This window comes from Toxotes jaculatrix, chromosome 16, assembly GCF_017976425.1.
Source record: "Toxotes jaculatrix isolate fToxJac2 chromosome 16, fToxJac2.pri, whole genome shotgun sequence".
In the NCBI taxonomy this organism is placed as follows: Eukaryota; Metazoa; Chordata; class Actinopteri; family Toxotidae; genus Toxotes; species Toxotes jaculatrix.
The window spans coordinates 21,794,877-21,811,618 of NC_054409.1; the positions used below are offsets into that span (position 1 = coordinate 21,794,877).

General features: G+C 41.1%; 1 protein-coding gene across 4 annotated transcripts in view; it reads right to left on the minus strand.

Annotated features, from left to right (window-relative positions):
- arhgef28a (Rho guanine nucleotide exchange factor (GEF) 28a) overlaps positions 1-16,196 on the minus strand; it is a 37,678-nt gene extending 21,482 nt beyond the window's left edge. For all 4 annotated transcript variants that reach the window (XM_041059121.1, XM_041059119.1, XM_041059120.1 and 1 more), the window contains exons 1-9: positions 15,789-16,196; positions 13,199-13,253; positions 7,613-7,757; positions 7,125-7,502; positions 4,733-4,922; positions 3,736-3,925; positions 3,126-3,195; positions 1,755-1,801; positions 1,489-1,561 (exon numbers count right to left, since the gene is read on the minus strand). In XM_041059121.1, the coding sequence (XP_040915055.1) occupies positions 1,489-1,561; positions 1,755-1,801; positions 3,126-3,195; positions 3,736-3,925; positions 4,733-4,922; positions 7,125-7,502; positions 7,613-7,757; positions 13,199-13,231 (1,126 nt within the window). In that variant the 5' untranslated portion in view covers positions 13,232-13,253; positions 15,789-16,196. The remainder of the gene's footprint in view (positions 1-1,488; positions 1,562-1,754; positions 1,802-3,125; positions 3,196-3,735; positions 3,926-4,732; positions 4,923-7,124; positions 7,503-7,612; positions 7,758-13,198; positions 13,254-15,788) is intronic.
- Positions 16,197-16,742: the final 546 nt, after the last annotated feature.

Here is a 16,742-nt window from a genome sequence, read left to right on the forward strand (position 1 = left end):
ACTTTATTCGCTCACATCAAACTGTCGGTGCGTATGCAGCTTTACACACGGACACAAAAATTTCCACTGCGTTTCATTTAAAGGACGGTGACAGATTGAAGCAGCACCAGTCTCAGCTGGTAGACTAATTGTCACAGCGGCTCGTCCCAACAATAACTGACACTGCTGAGTTATGTCAGTGAAACTAGAGAAACTTTTACGATCATTTTGACAGATTTGGAAAAAACAATAACTCTAAATGACAACTTTGTACCATGGCAACTTTGAGGCCCTGTCGTCACAATAAAAGCATTCAGCTCAAAAGTGAATTTGATGACTTGAGCAACGCAGAAGAAATCTGCAATCTGCTTAAGTAGGAAACACTGGGATCACTGCCCTTGTGTTGTCACTCATCAGTACTTCACAAAGAGAAATGATCATACACACACACACACACACACACACACACACACACACACACACACACACACACACACACACATGCCTATTTCAGTTTATGGTCACAAAGTTTACAGGCTCCATTCAGTAGCACTGTAGTCTCTTTAGAGTTTATAGCAAACTCTTTGTTCTGCCACAACAACACACAGGAAATTAGCATTCACAGTAACCGTGGCAACACCTGAAACATTTGAGCATCCTCCCCAGAGTTTTTACTAGCTGGTGAGTGTTTGCGCTGGCTAAGCTTAAACAATCTTGTGTGCACGCGTATGTTTAAAGAGAATTCAAGGTTAATGTATGTGGCGCACCTAAAATATCAGCTTTTGTGAGCCTACGACATTTGAGCTTGTTAACATTCCCCCTCTCACTTCAAGTACACAGCTCCACTGTTACGACCTAGGGGAGTCGGGGGGAGGGAATGGCAGGGCGACAGGCCAGAGCGGGGCATCTCCCAGCTCAGACAGAGTTTGAGTGGGACAAGCCTGACCCCATTCCTGTCTTTGTCCCAGTGACAGGGCAGATTCCTGGGCTCTCAGACTGAGTCATTGTGGAGGCCAAGCAGCCTAAAGACAGACTCCAGGAGGATAATACATCCATTTAATCAAAGAAAACTGCTCCTCAACCCCAGAAAAAAAAAAGTGCATCCCTGTCTGTGTCTGTGAAGCAGTAAGCGTATTGATTTCCTATGATGTGATTCAAAACAGAGCTCAACATATTGTGCCAGCACTGCAAGAGAAAGGATTCCAGTCAGGGCTTCTCAACCAGCTTATTATGCATTGTTCCCACACCCTGCTGCTCAGTACAGCCACAAATATGTTGTTGTGTTTTTTTATGGATTACCCATTCATCATTTAAGCCAGATGGGTGTTTTATCATTGCCATCATATTGAAATGGAAAAAGTATTTTGGTCTGGACAAGTTTCTATTGTGTTTGTCAAGTCAAAACGTTGAGCAAATAAATCCGTCATGTATTGTAAATCCTAGAGGTGGATAAATAAGTTGATATTGATAGATGAGAAAAGAGAAGAGAACAGAAAAGAAGAGCATTACCAGATAATGAGGATGGGTACTCCTCATCATCATCGTCGTCATCCAAAGACAGAACAAGCTGTTCTTCAAAAACCTTTTAACAAACCAGACAAAAAGACACAAAGAAAGAATGGCTCTTAGGAAAATTGAAGTACTGTGTACTTGACAACAACACACAACTGCATGCAAGAACCGGCAACAAACTTAAGAGGCACATCTATAAACATTTAGAGCACACAGCGTACTCTGTACCACAGACTAGCACATATATTTATGAGTATACTCACATTGTCCACCAGCACGTGCTCTTCCACTCGGAGCTCCTTGCTAACGCCTGCACAAAACAAAAATATTTAACTAGAAGTTGATGCATGGCACACCAACTCCTGCTCCTCCTCCTCCCAAGAACAGTGGTGTGGACAGAACAACATCAGGTCCTCTGGATATTACTCTACTATCCAGGAATGGAAAACTGGCCAATGAGATGTTGTGTTCATCCAAAGCAGCAGGTCCAGAGGAAGAGCACATACTCCCTACTGTGTGGTTGTTATTTCGAGAGGATTAATGGACGGCTGCTGAAGTCCGGACAGGGATAAGGTCAATACAAAGGTACACTTCCTTCTTCTCTTTATGAGTCGATACTGCCATCTCTATGGTTACCAAAAACAGTGGCCACAGGTTAAGTGGGAGCTACCAAATGTGTGTGTGTGTGTGAGAGAGAGAGAAAGACGGACAGAAAAATAAAATAGGTAGTGGAAGGTAGTGGAATTGGAAATCTAAATGGTTCATTTGCTTTGTGTGTGGTTGCATGCCAGCCTGAGCATGTCAACCTAGGGAAAAAAAAAAACAATATGCCCCCTGAGTTTTCTCTGTAATCTCAGAGGAAAAACAAACACGTGAAGAGGAGAGTGTGCCTTTTATGGTGTCTGTTGGAAGTGTTTTCTTAGTCTCTTTAGGTCGCAAGTGATGGATGTCTCACCGTACAAATGTTTGCTCAAGTGAATCTGTGGTGGTTCATTTTCCACCACTCTTCAGTAAAATCTCTTCTGCACTCACATACCACCACACACAGACAGACAGCAAATATATGAGCTGTTGGTGCAAGCAGAGACTAGTGAGATGACAACACCAGAGCTGCAACTAATAACTATTTTTATTATTGGGTAATCTGTTGATTAGTATTTTTGATGAGTCAAATAATCGTTTAGTCTCCGAAATGTCAGCTCAGAGAGGCCTCTTTAATTTGGTTGTGTTGTCTGATAAAACTGTCCAAAATTCAGATATATTCAGTCCAGAGAGATAAAATCTCTATCTATCAACTAGTAGTGTCAGCACTACAACTGATTACAAGTACTTGGTTACAGTTACTGTGTTTCAGTATAGTTGCAAGTACTCATACGTATTTGTTATTCTAAATTCAGGAACTCTACTCGGAAAGTCTTGTTGTGCCATTGCACTCACAGTAACTCCTTTCTCATGCACAGATCACAGTCAAAAGCATCTTGTGATATGTCACTGGTAACCAAACCTCATTGTCAGATGACTGCAAATAAGTCAAAGGGTAATAATTGGCCACTATATACAGGAATTCAATACATAATAAAGCACAGTGTAATTTAGTAATTTAGTTTAAAGTTTCATTTAATAAGTCACCTTACCTTCATCATTAGACAGGACTTCATCTTTGCTTCTCTTGTCTAACTCAGTATCAGCTCTGAGTTTACTGATCTGGAACAAAAGCAGATGTTATGTCAACACAGTCGCACTGAAAATTATACAAGGAAACCAGCAAACAATAGCTAAAAATATTTTCCCATAATGCCTAAATTATTGACTAAACATCAGCTCTCCTCAACAAGTAGATATTGTCAAAACTCTGCAAACTCTGGAAATAACGTGTTAAACATTTCAAAGCATAGTTCATTCTGCACATGCTACTATCACCACAGTCTGACCTGTCTGTCCTTTTCATGTTATCCCATTTTGATTCACTAGCTACATTAGCTGCAGAGTTTTGTTTACTGTTACTTACCCACTCTTATCAAAATGTCAAATTGCATGTTAAAGGGTGTGAGAGTCAAGAGCTTACTGTTTACACAAGTCTGAACAAAACCCGCTCAAATGGCCTTATCTCAACAGCAACAGCACATTACATCATACACAGAGATGCATGGGAATATGAATTAGTCATTTCTCTCCAATATTCAGTAATAGATGTGACTCCAAGGGAGATTTTAAATAAAGGCGTTCCCCATGGTCTGCTCTTACCAGTTTGAGGATGCTGTGGTCTACCAGTTTGTCCCGTAGGACCCTGATGCTGTCTTGAGGGCAACTGCCAGGAGCCTGTCGTACAGTCAGGGACAGGGAGTTCATCCAAGGACAAAACCTCAGCATGCACAAGCTGTCGGACCACACACTACACACACCTGAGGCAGGGCCGACCGAAGGACCTGGAGGACTGACGAGGAGAGAGAAAAAAGCAGACGCACCCTCAGTTAGAACAAAGATGATCGGAAGTGAGGCTGACATGAAGCGAATTTAACGAGAACAGAAAGGAGCCTCCCCTATGAATAAGCCTTTAATAAAGTTTTCATTAGTCATTGTGTGCTCTCATTGTTACATCATTTGTATGCTTTGTCTCCACTGACAAGCTCTAAAGCTTTATCACTGCAAGCGGAAAGGTTGAGTACGATTTATCATAAACTGAACACATTTTAGGTATTTAAATGATCATTTTGTGTACATTTCCCCTCTTATTTTACTATTCGACGTGCCGATCCTGTTACCCCCTAGTGGCAGCTGTCGCATTTTGAAATACGACCTCTCATAACACCTGAAGCAACTCTCCTGTGCAATCTATAAACAGAGGTATCTTCTTTTGCTGCTTGAGTAGATTTCAGAAGGATGTTTATGTTCGATGTTTGCATGTGTGGTCCTCTGAAGACGTCGTAGGCATCCCTGAGCTGATAATAACGTCTGAGTCATGACTTGGATCATGTGTTGTTTCTAGCAGCTTATTAATATAATAAGAAGCTAACAGCATAAACATCAGTTGTGATGCAATAAAAAAGGTTCTGCACAGCCTTTCAACTCCTTAAATAGTGTAAGGAGCTCCTTTTAAAATGGCTCCTGGAAGCAATTAATGTTTTTGTTTCTCTCAGAAACTGAGAGAGAGCACATTATTTTATGTGTATCTGTGTATTACAGTAGCATTCTCACAAATAAGAGATTTGTTTTACTTCAGGATTTGACAACAGAGCCTTACGCTGCCAGCACCCTGAACATGGTATGCTGTCCGTCCTTCTGAGCCAGCTGGAGTGGTGTGTCTCCCTCCTGATTGGGTAAGGTCAATGTCCTTTGACCTCTGGGCTGGTGAATTAAGAAACGGGCGAGATGGACCAAACCCAAACGCACCGCCAGGTGAAGCAGGGTTTCTTTGGCCTGAAGCTCAGCAGCTAGAGAGAGATATAAAGAAATGGGAGATACAAACACAGGTAGAAATTACAGTTAGTCCAAAAAACAACTGAAAAATCTTGTTCAGTAACACTAACTTGCAGCTTAAAGCAGCTTAAAATAAGTGAACATACAGCAGTTCTATGTGTACTTCAGTGTACTACTGAACATACTGGTCTGTAGCTGTTCAGAAAAACAATCAATCTACTACTTTATTTAAGTAACGACAACCAATCCATCAACTCTCCCTCTGTGCAGAGGTACAGATCATCTGCTGCATATGTATGGAATGTATGGTAGAAGCACATCATACCAATGAAGGAATGAGGAGCCCTGGGTTACGTAAGGTCTACAGCTTATCAATAATATTACTACCTGGAAAAACTGGATGTTTTACTGAGCCAGCACCTGCTGTGAAACATTTGCTGCTTCTTGCCTCATGTTCACTGGAGTATAAAGGAGTACAAACAATAAGTGTATTGTAAATAAACAATCCTGATTCGCTGTGACTCTGAATGATGCTTTAATCTACACTTTCTACAACAGATTGGCATGTTTATGCTGACTGATAACTGCTTAGTAAAATCCTCCATATACACACTTGCTGTTTTGTAAGCACAGTATGAAAGAATGTTTTAAAGAGGGCCGGTGGTACTCTGTCTGTGGGCCTTCCCTTTAAGTGTGGGTGAGTGGGTGAAGGTTGCCATGGTGCTATCTTTCAAACCCAGGAACAATGTGCAGAAGAACTCAACTCTTACTTTCTCTTTTCCCTCCAATTTGTTGTAGGAGGCCTGAGATGAACTGAAACACCCCGTCACCTCCAAAATGGCGCCGCTAATTGTGACCCAGTTTCGACTGGCTGAGAGGGGTGAATACTGAGCATGCTCTTCATGCAAAGTTCAGCAAACAAGAATGTCATTGTCAAATTGACCAGTAAACAGTGCAGAGCAGGACTAGGCGCTGGCAGCTACTTTGCATTTGCACCACGCCTGTGTTTTGCATGGCCATTTACTTTTTCTGCACCAGCCATGCACACATACTGCTGCCTAATGAGAATGACACTCACTGAGACTCTATACAGCATTCAGCATGTTGTGGGCTCCAGTCTGTCTCTGGACTTGGGATCTCTGAATTTCCTTCTTCTGCCCATGCTGAATACAAAACAGCCAAGAATTATAAGGAGGCGATAAAGTACATGTACCGGCTATATCAGCCGTACAGTAAGCTTTTCCACACTAGGGTGTGTGAACTTCTTTTAATCCCAATGCAAATACACCTTTATTCACAGTATATAGCAATACCTAGGCACACTGCTAGTGTTTCATGCCATTTTTGAATAATGCTTTGAAATAATGAAACATCATGAATAACAAAATCTGAGGCCAGACGCCAGAAACAATTCTGACACAGCTGTGGTGTAAAGGAGTGGGAGTGCGGTGCAGAGGAGGATTGTGGGAGTTGATTTAATAGACACGGAGGTCTGCAAGACAACTCTAATCTGACTGAGGAGGAATAATGGCAGTAATTGCTCCGTCTTTGGAGCACACCCGCCTCTGCCCGGCTGGCTGGCTGGTCCTGCACATCATGTGATAAAAGAGTTGGGCTGTAAAGTCAGATCTCATGTTTGGTCTGAGACCTACTGAACAGAAGAACACCACAACAGTGATATTAACCTGAAGGACTGAATGACTGGCTATGGCTAGAGCCCACTTGAGCTAAGCAACATTTAGGAGAATCTCCTGGGTGTACAAAACAGTAACAGCAACAACAACAACAACAAAAAAATGTATGGAAGATGTTTTGCAGCTCGTCCAAGAGGTTTCCTCATATCTTCTGAGCCGAGGGGAATCCTTGACATTTGACCTCTGTGGGTGATCCAGGAAACAGCAAAGCACAAACCAGGATTTGAGTGGATGAGGCCCCTAGGATCTGAGGCTTGCGTCCTATATTCTTCTGAGAGACTAAAATTTATCCACACTGACACAGATCCTCCGAATGCGCTTTGTTTGATTTAGACCGGTTTTGTCTTTGAAGTTTAATTGATTTCTGCAGCACAATATGAAGGCGCATCTGTGCTTCAGAAGTGTCAGAAAACATCAATAACAGGGCAGGCACTACTGAAGTGACTACAAAATCACCCCTGGCAAATATAAATCTACAAGACTGCAGTTTGTTGCTTATACTCTCACTTCCTGTTTCATTACCTTCCCTTGGCTGACTGTCAGTGTTTTTCCATTGCTGAGGGTAATCCATGTTGGCCATAGCCTGTGTGATCTTCTCATCCAGCTGCCCGAGACCAGCTTCGCCGCCTCTACTATCTTTGTGCCGCACATCCTCCTCATCACGGTCTAACCCTCCGACAGAGAGCTCTTGATCAGCTGCCTGCGCCCACGTGGGAAACCTCTTGAGCACTTCTAGGTAGCTCTGGGGCCCGAGCTGGTCCCTGTGTGCACTCAGATACTCTGCTGCTTCCTGGGCAACGTCCCTGAGGTATTCAAGAGATGTTCCACCCTCACATGGTTTTACTTGGTCCTCTGCGTAAAAGTAAGATGTGACAGAGACAACTTCCACAAGGTCATGGCCTGTGGGAGATAGAAGAAATCATAATAGATCTTTGGAGGTAGAGAGGCAATGACAATGGCAATGGCAGAGAGTGAAACCTGAGCAGAGCTGAGCTGACTGAAGGACCTACCGGGAACGGTGAAGCAAAGGGTCAGCCCATCATCTCTTCTTTTTGCAGCAGTCACATGTGTAAGTCTTGAACCTTGTACAACGACATAATACTCTGCATCTTCAGGAGCGTTGGCCTGTAACCTGATGTTGGCCTCCACCTGCCCCTGAGATAAGAAAAGAAAATCCATCCGTTGAATTGCCTTCACAACACAACCAAAGTAAATGCTTCTGAATAAAACCGAGTCATCTTTCATCAGTAACTATCAGTGTCATTACCAATATTGTCATTCATTTAATTACCACATTCAAATGGCTACAATTTAAGAGTTATATTAGTAACAGAACTTGGCTAAACAGCTTTCTTTAGAAGGAAAATGTCTTTTCTGATCACCCTGCTAACACCTTCTAATCTACTTCAGTCAATTTCACAAAGTTAACAGTACTCTTTGTGCAGGATGGAAGGAGGAAAAATAGGGCAGCAGGCAAAAAAAGAAGAAGAAAGACATCAGTCATTTTCTCACAATGGGAGAGAGCTGCACCCTACTGAGCGTCTACTTCATGATCCACCTTCATAATGAGATTCATTATTCCTGTTATATCATTGACCTTGTTTTTTATTGACCTCATATAAACTCTGCTTTATCCTTCACTTTTCCGTCACTTCAAAGACCCCCACAAGTCTCATGAGTTGGAATTTGGGTTTTAGACTGGGGCTAATTGGGATTTGCATTGTAACACATGGATAGATTCAATCTATAAGTTCATGTTTTTGCAGTTTAGTATTATTAAACATGATTCTGTTTTTTATTTTGTTTGTTTTTTTCAGATGGGTGAGTTATGAGCATGGTTGTTGATTTTAGACTACAGGTTCACCAGCACTGTAAAAGGTACATAACATCTAAGCTTGAAATTTTTTCATAATAAAACATTAAAAAAATTCTCATACAAGCTAGAAAAGGCATGGGGGGCACTAGAGGCAGAAAGATTTGATTGCACAGAAGCTCATGTTTTGAGCACATAAACACACACAGACCCAAACGTAGACAAAAACCAACAAGATTTTCTCTCAGTGCTCCCTTGATCACTTACATTAGTCAGTGCATCTGGTATGTTTCTGCAGCATAAAATCATTTATGCAGGGATATCAAAGTATTCTGTTGCCAAAACAACATTCTGGAAGAGTGAATGTGGTGCCTCTTTCACTAACAAGACAAAGTGCATGTTCAGTATTAACACAGATGATCAAATAATAGAAAGCACAGGGTTTAGCTCGTCTCCTCAGTATTATTTTCCTCCACAGACTGACCTTTACAAGAGGGTTAGCTCAGAGTGTATCATACAAGTTCAAGAGCTATTGCATACTTGAAGTTCCATGCTTGTGCAATTTCCTATCTTCTGTTTTCTTTTGCTCAGATTAGGGTTTTATCTTGTGATTTATGGGCCACCCTTAATTCATGCTTATTGCTAATACTTTAGGCTAAGGCATCCATCATGTTTAAATGTATTTTTAGTGCCTAAATCACCTTAACATTTAAAGAATGCAACCGTTTCTTCTCAAACCAGCGACTACTGCAGCTTGTGGCTTCTCCATGTATTGCCATTGTCCAGTGTCTTAATTCCTGCAACAGTTTAGCAGGTGCTCACTGAATACAAAGGACTGAAGCACACACAGCTGACCCTTACAGTTTAGACTGTGTATGAGTCTGCAGGTACAGCAGTGCTTTGCTAAATGCTAATGTCTACTCTGGGGCATGTTGAGAGGGTACATAATGTTATTTTCAAAACGTATCTTGTAAATGTAATTACAGATAAAAGATTTCTCTAAACAACCTCATAAGGAGAGGATGTATGTTCCTGGCAAACCAATCAATCCTAGGGCTGATGTAAAGTCTATAGTTCTGACTGAATATATAGTCTGGAATCAGTCTCCCTTTGTATTCACTTTGACCCTAAACTGAGCCCAGTCCACAGTGGTTCAGAGGTAGAAATGCATCTGTGTTAGACTGATAATAGAGGTCTGACTCAAGCTGCAGTTTCTCAGCCTGTTCCACTCACTAAGTAGTTGCAGTACCACTTAGTGCACACTTACCACTGTTAATGTTATCGCTGATTGTTTTTCCACATAACAATAAGATAAGATGTCGCCCTGTGGTTTGTGCAGTCATCCTGATTTCCTACGAGGCTAGCTACACACAGGGCATCGATCATCATTTAGAAAAGTGGAGAAATAATTTCTTTTATGTGAAAAATTTGAATAAAGAAATAAAATAATGAATCTAGGCAGACATTCTTCTGCCATTTTTGCATAAATTTGGACACAGATGATGTCAATTATTCAATTTAATGTCACTGGATGAGTCATACTGATAAATCATTTTAACTTCATTAGGCTTTATCTATTCCTGGTCTCTGGTATTTTATTTTTTCTATATTGTCTTCCAGCTATTAGATTTAAATGCCTATGAAAGACACGGGAACATATGTGAGCACTTCTTTCTAATATCTTTTGATTTTGTTTTCACTTCTCCAAGGGGGCTGTGGTTCCTACTTAACTGTCCCAACAATCTGCAACAGCCTCAGATAATATTGCGTTACACCAGCACAATTTGATCAGAGAGAATTTGTTTGATCCTAACTGTATCTCTTGTACCTTAGGGAAGAGGAACGAGGATGGTTGGGTGGTGATAAGATGTCAGACTGATGTGATCTATGGCCTTTTCTCCTGCACGTTATCACGACCTAGCCTTATCCAGTAACAATGAAATATTCAACACCTTGTGGTTTTACCTCATGCCTCCCATATGTGCAGTTTTCAGGTCAAGCATAATGTGTTAATTATGGAACATAAACATGAGGAGGTTTCTCACATATGGAAAAGGAGCTTGATAAAAATCCAAAAGGCAGCTCTACTGTGTAGGATAACCTTAATATGACACAATAGTTGGTGGGGATTTTGTTTAATACTAGTTTTCATTAAAGCACCAAATCCAATGAGCCAACAGTGGCATGATTTTGCAATCTCCACATGTTGTTGTCCGATCAGGGGGGAAAACAACATGAGATCTGCTGCCTGTGGTCTCCAGGAAACCAGCAGTCATCAGCTCTATAGCTCTTTGCCATGATCTCCTGAGTGCAACACGTAGGTGACGTCAGGGGAGCAAGATCACTGCCACTGCAACAACAAAAACAGCTCCAGTAACAGTCAGTTCTCGTAGTGAGAAGAGAGCCTGACGTCAGCGGGGACAGAGTATGTTTTGTTTGAAATATTGATCATTTTTCACAGTGTAGTATTTCAGTAAAGAGGCTGACACAAATTACATTTTGTCTCATTAAGAAAAGGTCTACCTAACAGTGAAACATGCAGAAATCCTCATATAGAATTACAAAAAAAGACTTGTGTTACAATCACTGTAAATCATTGTAACACAATGGCTTGGCTTTGATCAAAAACCAACAGAGGCCTGAGAAAAGGCACATGCTTGGACCCTTCAACATCCACATGCTCAGTGCATTTCATAAACAGTCCAACAAGCTAAGCATTTTTTCAAACTCAAAAGTGTATAAGAATGTTTCAAAGTGACACACTATTCACATCTGAGCTAAAAGAAAGTCAGTGGACCAGAATCTCATTGGAGCCTTGAGGGTGACATCTAGCACTGTACCGTGGGCCTGTTCTCATACTCAGCTGAAACACATACCTCTGACTTAATCTGCTGTGCAAATGAGATACTAATAACTAGTCTGCATGTCAGAAAAGGCTGTCAGGAAAACTGGAGTGGTGTCACAAACATTTCACTTCAAAGAACAGGGCTGCCACGTTTGTTAAATAATAATAATACCAAGAAGAAACTGGATTTTGTGCAAAATGTTTGCTGAAATCAATAATTACAAAGATTAATGTTGATAGTTTAGGTCTGTTATATTTGAGAAAGCCCCTTTAATAAGAGCACATTATTTGTTTAAGTTAAAGATATTTTCTTTCTTCTTTTCTTTTTATGATTCACCGGCTTATCAATAAATGACTGGCAGGGTGAGGTTTCCTGTTGGTCCAACAGGTGAAAAGCACGGCAAACACAATCATCGCAGCACTTAGAGGAGGAAAAAAAAAATCATAAACCACAGAGATACCTGCTAGCTCAAAGAGAATGTGATAACTATCACCATCAAACCATACTGAGAACTGAACAAATATGGTACTACAAAGATAGCTATAGCTAATCTACATCCATTTGTGACCATGAAGTTGTGCTGTACTGTGATAACAGCTGCTATAAAGACACAAGACCAGATTTGGACTGCTCACAATTCAGCTCACCAACATGAGCACACAAGTCTTTTTTGCCAGGGGATCAGTTTTACTCACACCTACACATCTGGACAACAAAATCGTTTTGACATGAAGTCCTGCGCTGGAGCTCCATAAAAGCCTCCTTAAAACACAGGAACTCCCACACTTTATGCCTGCAATTCAATGCAGCCATTTATTCATTGATCTGGCCAAACAGTATCCACTATGGGTCTGACACTATGTTGTACATGTGGAGGTGCACCATAAAACTTTACTAGGCGTGTTACAATAACAGCCTTTATATCACAGCAGCGTGCCGTGGCTTGCCAACACAAAGGCCGGCATTGAAATCTGGATCTCATTCAGCAGTGAGAGTTGCTCCTGTTGAGCTGTGACCTTAGAGGGTGGAGACACCACTTCCTCTTAATGGAGAGGTGTATGTGTAAGTGGTAGAGCCCATAATGATTCACATGCCAGGGTTTCAGAGCAGTCCTCAATCAGCCTCCATGAGCGAGCAGAAGCAAAGGTTTCGGAGTGAGCCTCCCACCCCGCTGTCTGAAACTGGTGACACAGCAAAACAAGCAGACACTCTGCTTACCAGAAATCTGGCAACGCTTCAGTGAATGGCCCACCCAGGCTTCCACACAGATGGGAGAATAGGGGCGAGAGAGAAAGAGAGAGTGAGGGGTGGGGAGAGAGAGAGAGAGAGATGGGGGATATGGAGGTTTGAAGGGGAAAGGGAAGACAGATGGAAGGAATGAAAGTAACAGCAAGAAACAGAGTTCTACTATGTCAAACAAAAAAGTTTGAAAACACACCTGCGCACCCTGCACTCTAACACGCTTTCCAAAAGAAAGTGTGTATTTATTTAATACATAAAACTGGTGCGTGTAAAACCAAGAAGCAAATGGGCATATTCTCTTATTCTGGCTCCCATGTTTGCTGCAGAAGCCTTGTTTTCAGGGGGCCTTGCCAGTTGGTGAACAGGCTGTGTAAGGCCTGGCTTCCCCAGAGACTGAAACTCTCCTGGCTTGGGTTTCACCTGCGACACAAGGCTTGCCAGTCAACCACTACACAGACAGTGTAGTCAGGACTGAGAGAGAGGAAAGGGATGGCTGGGGGGAGAGACTAGAGTGCTCTAATTCTGGTGAGAACAAAAACAGAATTGGGTCTAAATGTAAGAGACTGATCCAGAGGAGCATTCAGAGTTTATGTATTCGCCCACCCGCTCCCAAAAAAATAACAAAAGAGACCCCTCTACCAGACTGCCAGCACATCAGAGAATCACAGACTGAAACAAAACATGTAGGCACTTACATAAAGAGGCACCTCTCTTCTGTTCACCTCCATTTTCTCCCCATCCACCAGATCCCTGAGGAGGAAACAGTCATGTTACTACATGTAAGAATAAGCAACCAAAGCATTTTGTCCATTTTTGTCCACAGTTGTCTCTATTTGTGTAGTGTAATCTATAACCATCTAAAATACTCATAATCAAAAGTAATCATTCATTACATTAATCACCTTGAAACTATTTCTAAAAATTTTTTGTCTAACATGGTGAAATATGTGTTGTCTTCCATAACCAGAAACAAGAGGAAAAACATATACCAAACACAACAACACCTGCGGTCAGTGAGATGTGAGATGTATACACTCCCACACCTTTGATGCTCTGCTTACAGCCCTCAGGTCATCGAGATCAACCATGAGTATGAATGAAGCTACAGCAGCTACAGTAGCTACAGTGTCAGAGTCTTCAGTCAGAATACAGCACGGGAGGTAAGAGTAACTGTATCATCTGCACACACCTGATCCTCTGTGACTTCACTCTCAGCTGTGAATAGTGCATGACTTCAAAGCTGCACAGTGGTGTCAGCTCTGCAGGCTGCACTTTGTCTAGACACTCATCTGCATGAGCCAGGGCTGCTCAGACCAGCCAGAATGGTTTGCTATGTGTTTGTTTATGCATATATATACTGCACATAACAAACCTCCTCTCTGTACTAACTCTTTCATTTTTCAGATCCTAACTAGGGCTTCAATCAGCTATTATTTCCATTGTCAACAAATCTGAAACAAAAAAAAATCCATTAATTGTACAATAATTCAGCTTTTTTTCCAATATTGTAGATATAACATATTATGCCACAAATAAATTTAAAAAAAAAACGGAACAACAAATTATTTTTCTGATGTTGAACCTCTTGTATATAAATATAAATATTAAGTCAGTGAAGGTAAAATCATTATTGTAATGGTAGGAGGTACTCTTCTCTGAATCTGGGTCAAACCCAAGGTTATACCGTGTTATTTTATGAAAATAGACCCATGAAGCGACACAGCAGACCAACAACCACAACAGGATTCAGTGTCTTAAAAGCAGGTCCAGTCACATTATACTGTAATCCAGTGACTGAATGTCCTTAGGGTTTATCTAATAATAATAATACCACTATTATGTTTACATACCGTAATATTGTGCCCAAAACACATCTTATCAATAGAAGAGAGCAGTGCCACAGGCCTGGGCGTTTAGCTCCGTTTTTAATCCTACTCCTTTCAAGGGAAGGCTGCACTACTGTAATGTGGAACTAGAGAAGGTTTGCATGTCATACTGTAGAGCAAACATTGTCCTAGGTTTGCAGGTTGCGCCCCATTAGGTCAACAAAACATGAATATTCTTGTATGCTTTAGTTTATATAAGGTTTAAAGACATAAACTGAACCCACATGTAGAAAGAATGAAGATCTAGATTTGAGCTTCCTCAGTACAAAACCAACTTTTGAATCATCTATGAGTAAAATTGAACTTATTGTGATCAGGAAACCAAAATAAGGCACAGTGTTTGTAAGGAAACCCGTGTTTTAGAGTCCAGTTTTTCTAGTCTGCAAAGAAATTTGTGTCAGTCATTGTCCTCAGCCTGACTTTAGCCTCTGACATGTACAATGTGAATAAGAAACCTGACCTGGCTGTTGGCCATGCACCTCAGAACAGAGCGTGAGAAAAGAGATTACACATCACAAGAGAACGCATGCTGTCAAAATGCATTAGGGAAACTCATTTTGCGTTCTATACATGTGATGCAAATATTTTCAGACGTGAGCAAGTTGATCCTGTTGTCCTTAGATTTTTTTTCTGGTGATGCATGATTGAATCATCTAATTCCTCTCACATGACGTGCTGCAATCAGTTATCAGGCTGTATGAAAATGTGCATTTTTCTGCTTTTGGCTTCTGGTAATTACACTTTCACATTCTGATTGGGTACATGGAGATAAATTTAGGACCAGTGTTACTCATTACTTCTCATTAGAAAGTGCTCATTGCAATGATGAATACCAGTCACTTGTTGTAAAAACTTGTTTCTTGAAGATTTCTTCGTGGTCATTTAGTGACAATAGCACATAGATTACCTATTAATATCGATTAGCTGTTATAAGTATAGTGTAAACAAACTCCAGTCACCTTTTCTGTGCCTTTTCGTGGCTAAGCCACTGGATGACCTCTCAAACAGGCGAAAACAGGCTTTAGATAATTAGTAGGACATACACATTATTAGCGCTCAAACATATTATTCAACAAATGACCTGTGCTGCTATCACTGGGAAGTGAAACTCCTGCATAAACCAATCAGAGCAACACAGAGTTCTGAACTGTTCACAACGGTGACAAAGACTATGAAAGGCTCTGAATTAACAGTGAGCGCAGGAACAATGCATGACACACTTTTTTACGTTTTACCTGTGAACGCAACAGCATTTTTGCTCACCTATAAATCAAGGCAACAACAATTACCCGACTGTATAAATAGACATTATCATGACAGTCGCGCTGTGTACTGTCGTTTTCTTCTGGCATTCACCAAAATCTACTCTAAAGTTTTCCAGTTACCAGCTTTCCATTACCTGGCGTCGTCTCCCTCTCAGCTACACGCACTCGGTCCGATCTGCCGTGCACTCAGATCCTATTGCACGACTTTATGTCCTGGAAAACTTTCTCTGTTCCTGGTTTCCCCGTTTAATAACTAATAACAATTTTTCACATCTTTTTTCCGCGTTGCTGCTGCGCCTCGGCCTCATCCGTCTCCTCGGTCCGGGAGGGAGTCGGTTGGGAGTTTGTTTGCAGGTGTCGCCAGAGTTGTGTCTCCTTTCTGCAGCCTGCTCCTCTGGTCCAGCCCCCCTCACACACCGGGCTGAACGGCTCAATGGGAGGCAGGGACGGTGTGTATAACATGCGTGTTAATGTCCCCGGTATGTAATAACTTTATAGTAACACTGAATGCGTTATGTATTTCCATGGGCTAAATCAGTGTGTGTAACCCTACTGCAGTATAGGTTGCTGTAGGGAAACACGGGTTCAGTTGTAATTTCAATTTCCTCCAATCAGAAACAAGCTGGAGTGATGTCACATTCATTTACACTCGGTTGTGTTGACTGCTTTACAGTGGTGGAAACTGTATACTTAATGTATACTTAAAGTATAATTACATTTGAGATACTTGTACTTTACTTCACATTTCTATTTTACATTTCTATTTTGTGGAGGAGTTCACTTTAAATATGCAGCTATTCAACTATTCCTGACTGTGTCACTATAATTAAAATGTGGCTGTGGTATTCAGCTGCAACCAATAATCAGCTGACGCTTCAATACTTTATAAGTCACATTACATCACTACGTCAGTAAATTTGATGTTTTTGTAATCCACTAATTTGTAATCTAGCTAAAATTTGTTTTGAGATCGGGATTCTGAGAGTATTTTTTTTTTTTTTTTCCAACTAAATTGTAACTGGAGTGAAAGTATTTAATTCAAATAAAGAAAAGATCTTATCATCGCAGAGTCATAGCAGAGTTAAATT